At 33.5% G+C, this 20,537-nt stretch overlaps 1 protein-coding gene across 4 annotated transcripts in view; it reads right to left on the reverse strand.

Moving 5' to 3' along the window:
• The window catches only part of LOC127856143 (T-cell immunoglobulin and mucin domain-containing protein 2-like), a 77,599-nt gene that overhangs the window by 12,657 nt on the left and 44,405 nt on the right, over window positions 1-20,537 (reverse strand). The window contains exons 1-3 of one of the 4 annotated variants that reach the window (XM_052392174.1): window positions 12,848-12,982; window positions 3,134-3,237; window positions 1,396-1,464 (exon numbers count right to left, since the gene is read on the reverse strand). The exons of 2 other annotated variants lie outside the window; for them this stretch is intronic. In XM_052392174.1, coding sequence (XP_052248134.1) covers window positions 1,396-1,464; window positions 3,134-3,237; window positions 12,848-12,887 — 213 coding nt within the window. In that variant the 5' untranslated portion in view covers window positions 12,888-12,982. Of the gene's footprint in view, window positions 1-1,395; window positions 1,465-3,133; window positions 3,238-5,070; window positions 5,232-12,847; window positions 12,983-20,537 lie in introns of those variants that run through there. One more of the 4 variants, XM_052392173.1, reaches the window with a different exon arrangement.

A 20,537-nucleotide genomic window follows, 5' to 3' on the forward strand; every position in this document is an offset into this window, starting at 1 on the left:
TCAGCACAAAATACAGTTATATGATGAAAATAATCAAATGCACCAAACTGACCGAAAGTTACTGTGTGTAAATGTATATAATAAAGACATATTACAATATTTGATTGTTATAATAACACATTTAATTTCTTGACCAGTTTTATTTTGCATCACACTTGTAACATCGCATGACACTATCTATTCGATCGATTCATATTCTTGGAATAATCAACTTGCTTTGTATTCTGGATTCATATTTATATTACAAACGATCGTATAATCCTTAGGAAAATAGCAAACCTCTTAATCAGGGTCCTGGGACTAACCAATACTTGTTATTTTAAAGACCACGAGACCGCTTATTGATTACAACAATGACGTCAAGGTCGAAAATCACACGCTATAAACTTCCGAGAAATGTTATTAGCAATATACCAATATCATTTCTAAACTATGAAAGCAAAAAACTTTTTGGAGGTCAGAAAAAATTCAATGCATGGTGGTTGCTTTATTTTGACACCAAATACTTTGATTAAAGGATTCCATTCTATAATATTATAGTCTTTAAGTTTTTCCTGTTTACTTTGCTTAAAGAACTGGTTGTATTGTGAAGGAAATTGTTAAGTTCTTACTCAAACATATGTTCATTGGTACTGATTTCTATTAATTGCAATGGACATACTTTTTTCCAATGCTTGAAGTAAAATCTTCGATTGACTCGTGAATTGTCAGCATGACATTGATAATTAAGATACATATGGATAAATGGCTCGCACTTAAACAGCTTCACTGTGTAAATGTAAATACTCAGTTAACCCTTTCCCACTTCGAAACAAAGTGAAATGGCCATACGCAAACAGCATAAAACAACCTTCGAGTAACTCACAGTATCTAAGGGTCGGAAATGAAGCATTAAAAGCTTGAATCGAGTTAGAAAGGTCTTATATTAAATATAACTTTTTAAGGCACTACAAATGCGTGAACATATTTATCTAAGTGGTAAATGGTTAAATTAGACACCTTTTCAAGTCGCTTACCCGCTAAAATAAGGTGAGGGTATTAACATGAGGATGATTTGTGTAAACTGTAAAATCTGCCTGAACTGTGGCTAAGAAAAAGGGCGAAAATACTGGAAACGTTATGTGAGTATTATAGTAAATAGTCATTTATAAATTGAAAGACAAATGTTAATTATCCTTTATTTCCTGATGTATATATATATACAAGTGCATATTGTATACATCACAAGTAAACATTAGTGGTGTTTATATCTATGAAGTGTATATTAGTACATATATAGGATATTACAAAAAGTTACTAATTACCAAAACTAGGTAACAGAGGTCTTCGGTTTAATGATCTATGATGTGAACATACAAAAACGCAAAAACAGCACATGATATAAAAAGTGCGTACGTGGTGGTCTTTGCAGGAAAATGTGTATGTGCGGACACCATTCAGTTGGTGGACTTCCATCGCACAGTACTGCAAAACAGAACGAGGTAAAATGTACAACATATCGTAATTCAACCTAAGTGGAAATACTATTAAGTTGGTACAATGGTTGTTAGCCGGATTTCCTTAACATTGGGGACAAACATATAATATATCGGTACAAACAAAGACGATCTGTTTATTCACAATGCTTGTCGTATTCAAATGATAAAATCATTTATTATATACCTGCTTTATTTTCCCCAAAGTACAAGTTGTATCAATCGGTCAAATACAACTGCACAGAAATAATTCCATATTATGCTACTCGCTGGTTTTCAATTTCCGCATTAACATACTAGCCGGTCTACTTTTAATGACGTCAATTTGAATGCAGAAAATTATAAGAGCATTCTTGGTTAATCAGTCTCGTGGCTTGCGCTATTTCGTATCACACTCCAGGCTCCGCCTCTCGTCAGATATGTCATCACACAAGCCACTCGACTGATAAAAACACATGGAACAATTGACTAGCTAAATATTCCGTACATATTTTCATGATTTTAAAAGGATTTTAAATTTTGTGTCAGCTTAGTTTATATCCTTTAATAAGTGATTAATTCCACAATCTATTTTTTCCCGGAGTAGGTATGTTGAACGAATGTGAATCCTAATTGTAAAACAAAAACAGGAATTGCTTACATATTTTTAAAGGACGCACTTGCCAAGTCCGTTAAGATGCTCGTTTCACTGATAAAAATGGTTTTGTATATTGTCAATTTGATTTATCGAATACTAAAACGTTGTTTCAAGGGCGGTTTAATGAAAGTGCCGTTTATATTTTTATATTTTTAAAATCGCACGACTGTTTATTTGGTAGATTCGCGCATGCTCTTGTTTAAGAAGGGAGCTTGCATTTTTTATATCCGGTATATCGAATGCAAGGAACTATGAGCTTGCTCAATCTTTTGTTTTCAATTATAATTTATGACAGAATGAAATGGTCTTATATGCAAACGTCAATGGATAAAAGCATGAAACACAACACAACAACGCACATAATGAGTGCAATTTTTGGTTATTCATCTATTCCGAATACACAATGAAGAAAGGTGTGATGTAATTCCTTATGCCGGATTACATGCGAAGTTTTTTTTCAGCTGAACGAAAACTATATGTTTGAGTTTAAATGTGAATGATTCAAATAAAATATGGTGATAAACGCATATTATAAGTTTAACCAGAATAATTCATTAAATACACAACTATTTTTTATAGCCACCATCTCCTAAATGTTCCCTTAATGTTTTTTAGAGGAACGCTATCATGAAACATCTGCATAAAGACACTTTGTTTGTTCCCTTAAATAAGATCATGTACTGAGCTTTTTACATCTGAAAAACAACAGATTCTCATTCTTCAGAAATTCACACTCGAAGGTGTATTAGAGCATAGATATTACATCAAACCTATTCCAGTCCAGTTATTTTGTATTGTACTTTTCAGGCTATTCCAGCGATTTGACTTCTATGCATGGGCGAAAATTATTGATCTCAACTCCTTAGTTAATTACAGGACGTTAGATAATCTAACCAGCAGTCCAATCAGTAAGTGTAGCTAATAACACTGTTTGAGTTTGTTACAAGGCCCATCTTTTAATCAAACGAAATCTGATGGTCTAAAAATTTAATTTAAATTGCAAGCGGTCAATTCAACGTACCCCTCCTCTGCATGACTCGATCGCGTGACATTTGGCCGGGTCATCCACCGAGTGACATGTCTTACAGAAAATCGTCCCATGCTGCCCATGCACCCCGATGATCACTGAAAACGTTTGTATTTGCGTTTGATTTTGTTTGTTTGTATGTTGCGTGTGGTTTCGAGTAAACAAGATTTACCATTTAATGCTATAAAGAGTATACACGATAAATGTAAAAGTCAACGTAAAATCATCAGGCGTAAATACTTATGCTATAAATGAGATGCAGTAAGACATGGTGTTCATATTCCAAATACAAATCTCAACAATCACTGCGCGCTTTAATGTTCATGGTTTGAAAAAACTATTGTTCCTGTGTGTCGTCTGAACACATAAAAATAAAGCATTTCTGAGCGTCGTGTCTGCCTGTTAATGATCTGTTGTTTTTTTATTGTGAATAAATTATTGTTAACGTTATGTTTCAAATAAACAGGTGAACAATTCAGGAGATCCATTATGAGCTTATTTAATAAAACAATAACATTACGTGAACAACCACTGCATTTCTTAAAAAAAAGCTATTACCCACTGTACCTATGATATTCAAAGTCAAGCATCTTCCAAATCTCTTTTCAACGTTTGTATTAGTTTGTGTTTTTCCTTTTTAACCTTATAACATCATTGACTAAATATAACAGAACACACACTGATAGAAATGATAAAAACTAAATTCTAAAACATTAAAACGCATATATCTCTATAATTTGTTCAAATTATTGTAAACATGAATAAAAAATAGTATGATATAAAAGTTATTATATTTCAAATAAGGTCGAATATAAAAAGATTCCATTACTCATCCTGCAATTCCAAAACAATAATTTATGGTCGGCAGTAACAAATTCGGGTCGGTCGGAAAACTCGCTATGATTACAAGAAACTTTCGTTGGAGCATGAATTGTACCCACACTTTACCCAAACTTTATTATAATGAGATTTTTCTTTACACTTGTCAATAATTGCTTAACAATCGTCAATTTGTTTTGTTATATTATTTATAACGTCGAAAACTTTAGCTTTTGTCATTTGAGCTCTAGATGCATAACTAGATTGCACAGTTTCAACTAGTGGTACAGCAATCCGGCAAACAGGTCTTGCAATAGTTGAAGCCCTTGTTGAAATACGAACTGAATACATTTCGAGTGTTAAAGACAACTCAATACAAAGTCAACATATTCAGTATATCCATGTAGGTTCGTTATTTGTCATATTAAATACATGTCATATAGTATAATAAGTGGCAGAATTTAAACACATTTTATACAAAACTATTTTAATTTCCAGTTGTCAATGTAAACCTAAGTATTAAGTAAACATATTGATACGTTTCAATGTTCCATCAACAATCAAATAGTGTTACCATATACAATAAGATATATATTTTAAGAAATATAACATTAATTTTATAAGCCTTTTAAACACAGTATCACATTTGAAAATCTTACCATGTGTTAGTACTGTATTTGAACGCAACAAACAAACTGTTTTACAACATTTAATATGATCCCCGTTATGCTAAAGTTGGACGTATGCCACATAGAGCCAGCGTAGATCTAGACGAGCCTTTACTATCGCTCAGACTAGTCACAACCTACGCTCTCCGCTGAGGTGGCAGCGAAACATTGCGTGACTTAATACAAGCTAAAAGAAGTCCACCGTGTCATTTCTTAAAAACATGCTTATTGTAAAATTCACTATTCCAATTAATTAACAGTTACAATATAATATGTGTATCGTTGTAAAATGTATACATTAATACTGCGATATAATATGTAGCATAATACATTTAATATCGATTGCATTACACAATGTGCATATCCAGTGCAGTTTTTTACGAAGTTGACATAAGAAATAGGAAAACAACATTATATGCACAAATTAAAGGCAAATTAGCTTACGCAATGTCAGGTGCAGAACAATGATAAGTCCCGTAATCATTTCTGTCTGGTGTCTACAGCCGACTGAAGAAGCAAACTTGTTGCTCTTCTTATCAATGCATGCATCTAAACCAATATGTGTCAACTCATTTAGAGGGATAGGGGAACTGTCGATGCAGTGTACAAGATCGTGATTATACAGATAACGGGACTGTGCAAACGCACGCATAACATGCACATGTAAATCACTCGTTTTGTCAATGCTCGTTTGTCATTGCTTATCAGCATACAAGTTATATGTCCTTGACAATCATATTCACTCTCCATTGTTTATTATACATGGACATTATCTCGGTCATATTAAACTTATAACAATGAACAAACTCAAAATCAGTTAAGTTAAATGACCAGCTGCCTGTGCAAAACAGTCAATACATAAAATTCGACTATTGTTATTAGACGAGGTAACTCAAAATTTAACGTTATACACAATGTTCTAGAGCAACGTAAACAAAATTTATTTATATAATACAGTAGGTTTCAACTTGTTAAAACTTTGCCATAATATTTCTTTCAATAAGTATAGTAACTGTTTACCCATGTGCTCTTCACTATCAGGAAATATTCGTTTTACCGCATATGAAAGAAAAAACAATCTTCACTAAGCAGAAGTTAAAACCTACTTTACAGTCGCGTAATTTTAGTTATGAAACAAGATATGTTTGTGAAACAATATGTCCCCTCATATATTTGACCTTTGACCTTGAAGGATGACCTTGACCTTGAGCTTTCACCACAAAAATGTGCAGCTACATGAGATGCAAATGCATGCAAAATATCAAGTTGCTATCTTCAATATTGCAACAGTTATGTCAAATGTTAAAATTTGCCGCAAACAAACAAAATAACAAACAGACAGGGCAAAAACAATATGTCCCCAAGTATAGACTGGGGGAACATACGAATATTTTCTTCACATTTCTTAAAATGACAAGAATATCTTTCGCCTTTACAATGATGTACTCTTCGTGATACATTAAGTACCGTATGCTTGATTTATTGGTGACAATTGGGATGCAACTCAAATTCAGAATTCTACAACATCTCTTGAAATAAAACAAGGAGTCCACCGATATCGGACTCGAACACATTGCCACTCAAAACTTCTTACTGGACAAGTTACTATGACTGTAAGCATTTATCCTCTCAAGGGACGGACATAATGAGTAAAAATGATGCCAAAAATACCCTTACTTTTACAACCATATTATTTGTATTTCATTGTTTCGTTATTGTCGGTTTGTTTATTATTGCATTCCATACTATAGAGTTAACATTGTTAAGCTTGTGAATAAAACACAAATATGAGATAAACTCCGCTGATTTCCGGCGAATTTTGAGTCTTCCTTTGTCACCAAGAAAATCACAATCGTTGCCCGTTATATCAGTAAAATGAATGGTTTTAAAGGTGAGATATTGTCCTATCAAATGTAAAAATGTATATATATATGTGCGATTGCATATATATAGACGATGTACTTTGTATCAGTCTCGATAGAAAATCTGTATGTTTGTCTGTCTATTATGAACTTGTACTGGTCTGTTACTTGATGAAGAGATATTTCTTGAAGCGACAGTGCCGTGCTCGCACGTTAGCTAGAGTGATATGTGGACACCGCAAGCGCATATGCTGCATACAATGCTACAAGTGTGGTGTAACAGTGTCTGTAGAGCAAAACATAACGTGAAATATAAAACAGGCTGTTAGACCATACCAGTGATGTGCGCCCAGGCAGAAAAAATCACGGAACAGGCAAATCTTCAGTGAACTTTCAGTGAAACTTCAGCTGCTCAATCAGTAGAGAAACCTTATTATAGCAAGTGGGCCTCTTTTTATAACAAGGAACCCCTTTCCAGCGAGTCTTATACAAAATAATTGTACTAGACGCAACGCTCAAATAACAAGAAGCATAAAATATGTAAACGGTCTATGCAAAGCGTTTTGTGGAGAAAAAAAACGGTTTAAAAAAAAACTTGAACTTCACATTTTGCATAGAGTTACTCACAAAACATTTTACAGTAAATAAAAGTTAACGCCACTTGAATTAAAGCAAAATGAAATGCTATGCTTTATTATTAAAAATAGAATGCATCTGGAGTACATTGCTGCATATTTTTATACCGAAACAATTATGAACATATTCAACAACAGGGCATACCAGTACCTTTCATATTAGTCAACACTGTAAGAATACTAAACAGAAGGAACCGTTATTGGGGCACTTACATAAAAAGTATCATCATAACACTGCTTGTTACTCGTGTGCTAATGCCACAGTGAAAAGTCGTTGACATGAATGGAAAACGCTCATCGGAGATATATTGTTTGCGAATGAAGAATCTGGATGCAAGTGGTTAAATGCAGTAACGGACTACATTCTTCAATATACGTATATTATGTTACCTATGGGGCGAATTGCAGAAGCCAATCGCCCCAAAAACTAACTTGCGTATAAAATGAAATATTGCAAATGTATTTGCTGCAATAAAAACACACTGTTTTACATTTAAGTGAAACAAAAACACGTTCAGTGTTTTGCACGTAAAGCACCATGAAAAAGAACAATGTATTTAGCAACTAATTGACCCTTCTCAATGAAACATACATTGATCGTTGCGAGTGAGAAACCTCAGTTTAGTTTTGGTTTGTGGGACTTTGTTTTTTAACAATGTGTTTGTCTACTACGCGCGTTTAAGACCTCGTCATTATGCACTTTTCCATAAATAAAGAACCACATTGTATAATAAGTTTTCTTTGTTGGTAATGAAACTGAAGGTCAACTGTGTGTATGTTTTAACTGCAAACAGAAGAACATTAGTCACTCGTCTATGATCTTGAAATATATATATATATATATATATTAAACATTCTCGACATCCGGTGCTAAAGATGTTGCTTCCATCGATACAAAAAGTTAAAATTGTGTTTTTAGAGGCGTTATCATGTTTAATGCATAAATGGTCAATAAAATATCAACATGTAGTTTAATGTGTCAATATAAGATTAATACATTTGTTAACTTAATTTTGTTTATAAGGATATGCTTTAAATACTTCATTTAAACATTCTTAGTTTAAAAGTTAAAACGCATTGCTGACAAAAGCAACATAGCAAATTGTGATTATGTCAAAAGTTGAAAATCATTGTTGACAATAGAAACATAGCAAATTGTGATTATGTTAAAAGTTGAAACTTATTGTTGACAAAAGAAACATAGCCAATTGTTATTATGTAAGTTTTATTGCCGTCTTTAATCTGTAAATGTTTGATCATTACTGTATTAAAGATTCAATCATTCCTTATATAAAATATTCCCTTACAGAATAAGTGATAAGAGGCATTCCCGAGAATTAGTATTAATTAACGCGTTCTGTAAAGTATACGTGTCCCGACTGATTCAAATATAAGAATCAAAACTTCAACACACATGTTTATATAAAGTGTTCGCATTGTTTCAGAAAATTTATCTTTCCGTAAAATATGTTCATTTATGATATTTCTTAATATGAAATCAATGGTAATGATAAATTGTGTTAATTAACATTTTATTGTGTCCCGATATCTTAAATTTACGTAACACTTATATGCGACTTCACAAGTGTCCGAATTTCATTACGTTAGTCTTACCAAATAATGTACTAGATAAGGTTGTACACCAAACGCCGACTGCTTGTCTCAAGGAAAGAACCTGGTGTCTAAATGTCATGGATAATAAACTTAAAATGACCTCCTTAGACGATCGCTCAAATTTGGTTTATTGTCACCTTTATCTTTACTAATGGAACAGTTGTATGACACCGTGTTGGAGTCATATGAAATAACATCTAGATTGTAAATATTAAAATAATTTCAGGCATGTAGAAAGTATAAAGAGGAACGAAATGAAAATGATTTTGAGGAAAAGCATCGATCATGTTTGCGATACATCATCTGATCGTGGGGAATAATACTAGAAAGGAATATAAATTTAATGGGAGTTAATTACTTAATTGTGTACATGTTTTTCCATGTAACTGCAGTATAATCAAGCTTTGTATATGGTATTGTATAAAATGCAGAAAACACATTACAATAAATGAAATATAACAGCATTGTCATTCAAAAAAAGAGTATCTTTAGTTATGTTATTTTGACTTTAAGATAATACTGTACATAATTAAACTACGAATATCCAGTGGGTCATTCTAAAGTACTTAAATTGTTTTACATACTTTGCAACATATAGGATTAAAGTAGTATAAACGTAATTTACACAACATATAGCACTCGGTTTGAAAAAAGCAGCAGTTTTTACTCACGCGTCTTATTGTATATTTTGGACATAATGTTCTTATAAACAAAAAAGCACGACCTACTGCGGTTTTAATTGACCATAAAGTAAAACGCTTCTCCGGTTACCACCATGATACGATACAGAAAAATCCTGAAACGATTCCTTTTTTATCGAATTTGAATTGTGATATACACTGTGTATCAAATAGTGCATCATATTTCAGATAATTTTCTTGTAATAATATTATTCAATTACAGTGATAATAGTAAATAGTTGGCGGAGATTTGTATTAGCTGTGTCCTAATCGTGAAATCATTTGCATTTTCAAATCAGTATAATTTGTTTCAAGACACATGTTTACACATTCTACTTTTTAAACTATCAATTTGTAGATTCTTATCGCTTTCAACAACTGATTGCGCTATCTTTGAAACGCCCCAAGTGCAATACACATGATGCATTATAATGGCATTGGCATCGTTCGATAGAAGAATGTCGGTTAAAACATAAATAGCACCCTTTGACCCCGATGTGATATCCATACAATTGACAACTCGTATAATCGTTGTTTTGTAAAACAAGAAATATCTTTTAAAAAGATATACGGTGTTGATTGTGGTTTGAGTTTGTGCAAGGTTCAATAAATGAGATCAAGGATAGCGAATGTCTGTTTTTGTGCAGTTCTTAGCTGCATCACATGCAGTACGAGATGTTACGCGGAGTTTTCTCGGCTTATTTTACATTATTACATATTGCTGGTCATAAACCCTAAGATACAAAACAGAAAACCAAAGAAGAATGGAAGTGAAATTAAAACATATGAGTCAACCGGCCATACGCGAAGTATCCGTACATATTTTAAATATTTATACGCGCGTTCTTCGAACAAACCTGTTTTAGTGTTTTTTCGGGCTTGCTATTTGATTCGATTATTAACAGTATCGAGAACCATCGCGCTCATGCTTTATACATTAGTAAATATGGTGGAATAATTCTTGTTTAATTAATTAAAAATAATATTTATCATGCTATTGTTGAAAACACATAAAGAATCTATTATTGACATACCATAAATATATCGCTGAATATCTTCATTGAACATCTTTCTGGTCTAAAGAAAATTCAAGTTCACCTAGTTCACGCGATAGTGTCTTTATTATATAACGATTATTTTACTGGCCACGAACTCAGGTCAGCACATAAGGTAGTCGTGAAGACGCAGCGATGACCTGTAAATAAACTCTGACATTCACAACACTGGCCGCGAACTGACCCTGCATTATACCTCGCGGGTTGAAATGCATACATTAAAGTGAGGCCACGCATCCACTGCTCTGTATACTTTTACATGTTAACATGTTGACAGAAATATGGAAGTCAGTACTAAATATGAGAACATAGCCTTTAAGTAAAAACGCTAACGCGCTAGCAATCCTCTGAAAATAAAAGGTGCACGCACAAACTGTATTGATGATGAGATTGAGTGTAAAACTGTTTTATCTATTAAGCCTTTTCATTAGAGATAAAATTGTTTCATGCTGAACACGCAGTAAAACAGTGTTACACAGACGCGGACATGTTCTGTCGGTATGCTCAAATCAGCCTATGGGATAAATGAAGTGTATTCATTCTGACCTAGCCGCGGGAAATTTTATTTGAATTTTAAAGGTCAGGTTAGGTGAAAAGCTGGCGTATACAGCTATGCCGAAAAAAGTATACTACAACTATTGCTCGTTTAAATGTCAAATACGCAATATGTTTGAAATTTTGAGTGGGCAGAAATGCTCGTGCTTTTTAATATGGAAAAAACACTAAGTTCTGTCTTTAAATAAAAATCTACATCGAAAGAAGTTAACGAAAAATGATGACATACATAGCGTATCTAGTAATTTAGAAGTCAAATGCTTTCAATGTAGCTGCATTATATGTGCCTGACTTAGATTTATTGCGATAATTACATGCAACAGGAACGTTGAGTGAAAATATTATTTCGCAAATTTTCTTGGTTTTTAGGGATTCCAATCTTACCACAATGATTTATTGTATACCAATAACTCTTGCATAAACTTGATTTATAGTTTAAGTAAAGTTGAAATATAGACATAAATGCGACATGTGAGCATATTTATAAACTGTTCAAATGATTGAATACTATGATCAGAATGCTATATTTATTCACAAAAAGAAATAACGAGCGTATTCAACTTAAATTTGAAAACAAGCTCTTTACATAAAAAATCGAATCAAGAATGCACCAGTTGTAGGTAGGTTACATCATAAATCATTTTTAGCGTCGTGCCTGTCTGTTAATGATCTGTATTGTTTATTGTGAAACAATAAATGTTTAAATTATGTTTTATTTTAAATTAACAGCCAAACACTTTAGGAGATCAGTTATGAGCCAATTTAATAAAGCTTTATTGTAAACAATAATATCACGTTTACAATCACTGAATTTCTTAAACTAAAACAGTGTTCTTCTAAATAAAGTGCACAACGTTTTTAACTGACGCTAAATTTTTGTTTAGAACTCTTCCTTGTCAGAAGCTAAAGAAAAAATGCCCAAAATGTGCAATCATGTTAAAGCCACTTGTTTGTCATTTGAGCAATAGTCTCATAACTGGATTTCACAGTTTCGACTAGTGGTGAAGCAATCCGCCAGACGCGTCTTTGTAATAGAGTGCTATATTTGAAGTCCTTGTTAAAATCGTACTGAATGCATTTCGAGATTTAAAGACAAATCAAGGAAAGTCAACTAATTCAGTGTATCAGTGTATGTGCATTATATGTGATATTAAATACATGTCATCAAGTAAAATAAGTGGCAGCTTTTAAACACATTCTTTTCAAAACTATTTTAATTTCCAGTTGTAAACCTGAGTATTAAGTTCTTATATTGATACGTTTCATTGTTCCATCAACAATCGTATACTGTTACATTTGTGTGAAACCGTATACAGTATGATAACTATTTTAAGAATTATAACAGTTTTTATAACAAATACTTCATGTTGGAAGGCTATTCAAACACAGTTCACGAATATCACAATTGAAAATCGTACCATGTGTTAATAATGTATTTGAACGCAACAAACAACATGTTTTACAACATTCAATATGATCCGCGTCATGCTAAAGTTGGAATTATGCCTCATGGAGCCAGCGTAGCTCGAGACGACCCTTTGCAATCGCGCAGACTAGTCAAAACATACACTCTCCGCAGCGAAACATTGCGTGACTTAATAAAATTCTAAATAGGTCCATCATGTCATTACTTTAAAAAATACTTGTGCTATTCACAATGAATTAATACTTACAATATCATGTGTTTATCGTTAAACAATGTACACATTAAATATTGATTGTATTGCGTCATTTGCATATCCAGTTCAGTTTTTTACGAAGTCGACAGAAGACAAAGGCAAACAACATTATATGCAAACATTATAAGCAAATTGGCTTACGCAATGTCAGGTACAGAAGATTGATAAGTCCTAAAATCATTTCTGTCTGGTGTCTACAGCAGACTGAAGAAGCAAACTAGTTGAAATTGATATAAATTCATATCTCTAAATCAATATGCGTCAACCATTTAAAAGTTAAAGGGGTCATGTCGACGTCGTCTAGAACAATCGTGATTATACAAAGTAACGGAAATTTTCAAACGAATGCAACACCTGCAAATGTAAATCGATCGTTTTGTCAATGCTCGTCCGTTATTGCTCATAAGCATACAATTGCTATGTCCTTGACAATAATATTCGCTCTTCATTGTTTAGTATACACTGACATTATCTCGTTCATATTAGTCTTATAAGAATAAGCAAACTCGACAAAAATGCAATAAAGTTAAATTACGAACCCTATGCAAAACAGATAATACATAAAATTCGACTATTGTTATAATACGAGGTTTCTCAAAATTTAACGTTGTACAAACTGTTCTTGAGCAAAGAAAACTAATTTTATTTAAATAATACAGTAGGTGTCAACTCGTTCACAATGTGCCAGTATATTTGTTTCAATAAGTATGGCAACTATTCAACCATGTGCTCTTTACTATCTTGAAATATTAGAGTTAATGCATATGAAAGAAGAACAATCTTCACTAAGCAAAAGTTAAAACTTACTTTACAGTCGCGTCATTTGAGTTATGAAAAAAATATTTTCTTCACATTTCTAAATATGAAAAATAATATCGTTCGCCTTTATAATGATGTACTCTTCGTGATACATTAACTATCGTATCTATGATTTATTGGTGACAATTGAGATGCAACTCAAATTTAGAATTCTCAAACATCACTTTAAATAAAAGAAGTAGTCCACCGATATCGAACTCGAACCAATTGCCACTCAACACTTCTGACTTGGCAAGTTTAATACTATGACTGTAAGCATTTATCCTGCAAAAAATACCATAACTTGTATAACCATGTTCTTTGTAGTTCATTTTTTCGTTATTGTCCGTTTGCTTATCATTACATTCCATACTTTAGAGTTTACATTGTTAAGCTTGTGGAACAAACACAATTATCAGATAAACTACGTTGATTTCCGGCGAATTTTGAGTTTGAGTCTTCCTTTTGTCACCAAGAAAATCACAATCGTCTCCCGTTATATCAGTAAAATAAATCGTTTTAAAGGTGAAATATTGTCCTATCGAATGTCCAGAAAATATTATTTCAAATTTCAAATTACTTGGCTAAAACTGGTTTTAAAATTTATATGAGACTATGTTCTGTGCATTTCTGCATGCAAATCCTCGAAACAGATATGTAAAATGACGTAATTAGTTTGGTGTGTTATGAACATGTTCTGGAGTGTCACTTGATGAAGAAATATTTCTTGAAGCGGCTGTGCCGTGCGCTTACTAAATACGTTAGCTAGAGTGATATGTGGTTACCGAAATTGCATATGATGCATACACTGCTACGAATTTGGTGTAACGGTGTCTGTAGTAGAGGAAACATAACGTGAAATATCAAACAGGCTGTAAGACCATACTAGTGGTGTGCGACTTGGCAGGAAAAAATCAATCACGGAACAGGCAAATCTGCAGTGAACTTTTAGTGAAACTTCAGCTGAGCCATCAACAGAGAAAACTTATAATAGCATGTGGGCCCCTTGTTATTACTAGGAATCAATTTCCAAGCAGTGTTATACACAATAATTGCGCTAGACGCAATGCACGAATAACAACAAGCACACAAATATGTATACGGTCTATGCTAAGCGTTGTGTGGAAAAAACACGGTTAAAAAAACTTCAAACCTCAGATTTGGCATAGAGATATTCACAACACATTTTACAGTAAATACAAAATAACGTCACTTAAATTAAAGCATAATTAAATGCTATTCTTTATTATTAAAACTACAATGCTTTTGGAGTAAATTGCTGCACATTTATATACCGAAACAATTATGAACAAATTCAACAACAGGGCATACCAGTACCTTTCATATTAGTCAACACTGTAAGAATACTAAACAGCAGGAACCGTTATTGGGGCACTTACATAAAAAGTATCATCATAACACTCCGTTCCTTTGAATACGTTTTTTCCAATATGTATATCACTTCAAAGGGCTTATACAAACGATCTTTTGTATCGACCTGCCCTCACTTCTCGTTCAAGCAGGATAAGTGGACCTGCATTAAAGCTTCGCCTCCATGATGACGGCAGAGCAAACGCGAGACTGGTTTCGGAAGAACGGCGTATTCATGAACAAAGTCATTCTTTCAAAGCCAATCTCGCGTTCGCTCGTAAATGTTCGGATATCGTAGCCGGAAATTCACATGGAATATATTGTGACACAAAAACTAATTACGAGCATTTTGTATCGCGTTAAATCTTTGTTACCAGACCACATCTAGCGTTGAAGTTTTGGCTATGGCTTTTTATGGGTTAACTTTATCGTTCAAAATATTGTACGAAATATTGAGTGTTTATGGGATTTTAATCGACTTCTTTTGGTAGCAATTTTAAATGTTTCTTTTACAAATGAAAAGTGTACGTATACGTTGACCTAAAACGGACCAATGTCCATCAGCAAACTGGCTTTATAAAGTTTGACTATTATATTGAATGTCATTGCATTTTAGTAAAATGAATTTTAAATAAAAAAAATCCAACAGCAATAAGATTTTTTAGGGCTAGGAAAGTTTTAGTTAATGTAAAGGACATATAACGAGTCTATTAAACTCATATAATTATATTATGAAATCACAAGTTTACACATTCAACAAGAAATGTATTCATGTATATATGGATAGATGTTCAATTTGTACAGAAACCGCACGTGTTGGGGCATATCAAGACGGCAACATGATAGCCAAATAATGAACTTTGGTTGCCTCAAAAACCCAGAGACGCCGAGTGACTGCACGAGAAGTCCATATCCTTCGTGTCAACGCAACCGGAGCTGGCTAAAATTTTCGGATAATACGCACGCCCGAAGAAAGTATATATCTACTAAGGTAGCTATAGCAGCATATCACACGTTGTCTGTTGTTCGTTATCTGCAAGATCGTACAACATCAAGAAAACTGTCTTACCTTTCTCATATTACTAGAAGTAACTTTGACAAAATTGGAAGCCTCGTATAATTGTACTTGCTTAATGCATATTCCTTTTTGACATGGAAATATAAATATGTTTAATTTCTATTCACAATGTTGCGCTAGTACGGCTTCTACGTTTGCACTCAAAACGGCGATATACCCTACTGTACTCACCTGAAGTGGAGGCAGATACAGTGAACGTGTTTTCTTGGTCGTGTGTCATTGTGGATTGGCGCTCCGTAGTTAATTATAGTCGCAACGCCCCCGGGAGTGCAGAAGCCAAAGTGCCTGGGGCATTTCTCTTTCGCGATGTAGTACGCAAAGGAGGATAATGCCAGTACATAAGTTGAACCTATTTAGCTTAGTTTAACTGTTGGGAATCGACACATGAGCCACCTGGAGTAGAATGTCTGACATTTTTGCTGAATTATTGATGCTAGTTATAGTTTTAATTGATAAGTTCGAACCTTCTTTATTGAACCAAAAACTTCAAATTATGTAAATAAATATGCTTTTTAATTGCACTCTGCTGTGTCCACACTACATTTACCCTTGTCAGTGATGATCGATACACCTCATGCAAAGGAAACGGTTCAGTAAGCCATTGATTAGTCGATAGCAAATATGCTCAATGTGTTTTCTAATGGATCAACCCACAAAGCGCGCTAACATATAGGTGGAACTTCATTTTTAAAACTGGGTCCTTAAAAATTCTCCATAAATCTAAACCATCTCTCGTAAATGTTGCAAAATGTTAGTGGTTATGACGCACCTGAAATATACGCAAAGTTAAGATAGAATTTAGAAGCAAATGGTCATAAATAATTGTCAAAAAGTCACCTTGTGTCAAGTTAGAAGGCACAGCCCAACACTGTATATAGCAAACACACAAAAAAAAATGAATAAAAAAGTTTCCGTTGCAAAACGCCAGATGACCAACATTGGTGGTTAGAACCGGTTAATTGGCGCTAAAATCACAAACCAAGCGCAGTTAGAATAATAGTGCAATATGCGATAATGCCTTTAAGCATTTGGACAATACATCCGTCGCGTGTGTTTTCCGATTCTCACCTATGGTCGGATGAATGGTTGTGATTCCTGTTATATGGAAAATGTAGCCGAAATAAATGTTGAAATATGTAACGAAAATGTCGCTTTTTCAGATTTGAAGTTCATATTACGGACATGTACATTCGCCTGTTTTAATAGTTCATTTAGTAAAGTTCAACTGCCATTGCTTGGAAGAAATTTGATTCTGAGTAAATAGGAAACCATACCAGTTTTCGCTGGTAGTGTAGTAGCGGTGGAAGTAGGTGTAGTATTGCTGAGACCATCTGTATAACAACATAAAAAATGACATAACGTTGCATGAAACATATAAAGCGTCCCTAAATGTAAGCGTGCATTCATATTTAATTGGTTTATTGAATTGAACGTGTTAACGTGATGAAGTCACGTTTAAACATAGGATAGTCGTTGGATTCAGTAGATTACTTCGAGAGTTAGCAGAGAAATAAATACTTTAGTTAAGGCATAGCAGACATTTAAAATATGTATTTTCTTTTTTTCCTAGTGGGTTAAAACTTATAATGTCCTTAAACTATTGTTTTCTTTGAAATGCTTTTTCCCTATTTCAAAACATTTTTGCAGACCTAAATTTCAGATTTTAGCGGAAATAATTACGTGCATTGTTTAATGAGGTCAAAAATACGTTATTTCCCGATAAACAGTGGATGTATCGATAATTGTAACTGTACTTTTTCACCGATAGAATCAGTGATTTATCATTGCTCATGTAAGTAAATGTTTAACAAAGATATGTTGTTATAACATCGTATAAATAACGCCTTGGGACAATATTATGCATCCATTGCATGTCCATCGTGGGTACAGTTGTAGCGAAAGTATTATACAAAGTCAATACTTGTGGAGGGAGGGAACCCCCAATATGTCTGTGTTGACCGTTCTAATGCGGTGAACATAGAATAATATGTTTTCGTTCTATTTCCCTCTGTAATGTAGTTTCTATTTTGCTAATTGTGTACATAAATATTTTAGTGATAATAAGTGGTTTATATGTCAGGTATGGCACGCTTTTATATCTGTTTGCATCAATAATAATTTACATTTACCGTTCCAATTGCCTTAATGCTTTCATATGTTTTAATGTTTAATTACCTGTTTGATGGCATTGAATGTAAGTTGCTGGAAAATGGGTACTTGCTTTGAATAAAAGACTGGCGGATGAACACAACCATTTCTCATCTGAAATGTTTAATGGTTATTCCGGTTTAAATGTTAAACATTTAACATTTCAAAATTTGATCTTGGGCCGTATTCCAGTAGCTATCCCTTAACTTTAAGAATTAAAAAACTAATTAGCAGCCATCTTGAAACGCTTAAGCTTAAACGAAAAAAAATAATTCCGCTGTGAAAGTCCTCTATTTTTTCTGATTTTAAATAAGAAATAATTTTCCAACTAGCTGTCAGATGAGTATATTTTTATTGTATCAAAACGATCTTTTTTATATTTACATCTATCCGGAAAATCAACTTCATTAATTATGCGCGAAAATCTATTTTATTTATGGTGAGAATGCATAACAAAAATATAATATATGTATGAAGATCCCATGCATACCATTTATGCTTTGTGGACATACATTACAGAAATTATTTTGGATCTTCAATGCAGCAATATCGGACAGTACCTAAGTTCAGACACCACGGATTACACCGAGTACTTCCAAACTTTGAGAGACAGACGTCAATTTGTTGACAACAGGGGTAAATGTATACTTTGCTATTAAACCTGTTTTCATCGTTTTGATCGTCCAGTCAAAACTGCGAACTAACGATGACACTGTCTACTTCCCTGTGTGGTTTGACATCAATGGAAGAACGATACGTAAGTATTCTTTATGTTAAGGTGTTAATCAGTTAAAATGTTGTTGTTTTAAAAACAAAATATCGAGCTAAGCCAAATAATGTAAGTATTCAAATGAATTATGTTTAAATTCACCAATATTCAAAGTGAACGGACAATTTTAACTCTTAACAACTCTTAATAATTTTCATATTTCTAACGCCTCCACAAACCTCTTAAGCAGACGATATTTGAAAACGGTGAGATAAAAGGAGAATTTGCTCATGGTGAATAAATTAACTTATCCTTACATCTCAAGGTTTTCAACTTCAATGTAACAGCTTTTTAAAAAGAATTTGCTTTGTTTGTTTTCAACAATAAAGATGCATTTAAAGCGCACTCTGCTGCAAACTTCTTTAAACATTGAAAAGGTTAAATAATTTTGTAATGCATACACCAAATAGTGATAGCTTTTGAAAACATAACCCAGTTTTATTATTTATTTCATATACAGGAATGCATTTTCATCCACCACGCCTCGACATATTAACTGGATTAACATACCATGAACTCATTAAATGATACAGACTGAATAAAGAAGGCATAGTTTATCAAGAGGGGTTGATAGGGACAAGTATAAGTCCCTGTACTGCTAGACATAAAACCCAGCCTGCTGTTGAACAAATCCTGATAACGTTACGTTTTCTTGCCTCCAGAGAATTTCAAATCAATGATGGAGACCTCCATTAGGTCAGTCAGCCAACGGTTTCAAAAGTAATTACAGAGGTCCTTCAAGAGCTTATATCACCAGTCATGGTCCGGGAGCAAGTACGCTTCCCGAAATCGTTCCATAACCTGGATAACAAGAGAGCTGAATTTTTCGGTATTTTAAATTTTCCGAGAGTTGTGGAATCATGGATCCCTCTTTGGAAGAGGACATCTATGTCAATAGAAAAGGTTCCCACAGTATCAATGTGCAGCGTGCCTTTTATGCTTTAGACAATGTCATAGATGTTGTTGCTAGGTGGCCAGGATCCTCACATGATAGCCGCATATCACAGAATTGTGGGATAAGATAGATCTTTGAGCAGGAAATCATCCCCGGTGGGTATCACCTACTTTGGGATAGTGGTTATCCCTCTCGAAGATGGCTGCCTACCCCATATCCAAACCCCCAAGCAGGTCAACAAACCCGGTTCAACAGGTTATTAATTATTTATATTACCATGTATATGATATCCCATTTATTATTCCCATAAAGAGAATGATACCCAGATTTAAAGTGTAAAATTTTTAATAACATAATTAAAATTAATACTGGGCCTATAACTCTTAAATAAAACACTAGTTTATAATGATTAGTTATTCTTTTCAATGACAAACCAATTAATTGTGTTTCAAAGGAGGATGTCAAACTCATTTGCACAGCTTTAATTTTTTTCAGTTTTGCAGGAGATGAAGTGGAAATAGTGAGACAATGATATTTTTTTTATCTTAAGCAAAACACCATTTGTCTCGATGTTTGCAGATGTCGTCTACCAGCAAAGGTTTTAGAAAGCGTTTGTATTAGTTCTGTATTCGGAAAAGGGCTAACCAAATGCCATATTATTTATAGACCAGTACAAATATAAATATGTACTGTTTAAACAATATTTTGCTTAGTGTTGCACTGAACTGACACTGTAGCAAAAGAATAACTTGCTCAAAAAAGTACATTTAAA

This window comes from Dreissena polymorpha, chromosome 13 (genome assembly GCF_020536995.1).
Source record: "Dreissena polymorpha isolate Duluth1 chromosome 13, UMN_Dpol_1.0, whole genome shotgun sequence".
Classification (NCBI taxonomy): Eukaryota; Metazoa; Mollusca; class Bivalvia; order Myida; family Dreissenidae; genus Dreissena; species Dreissena polymorpha.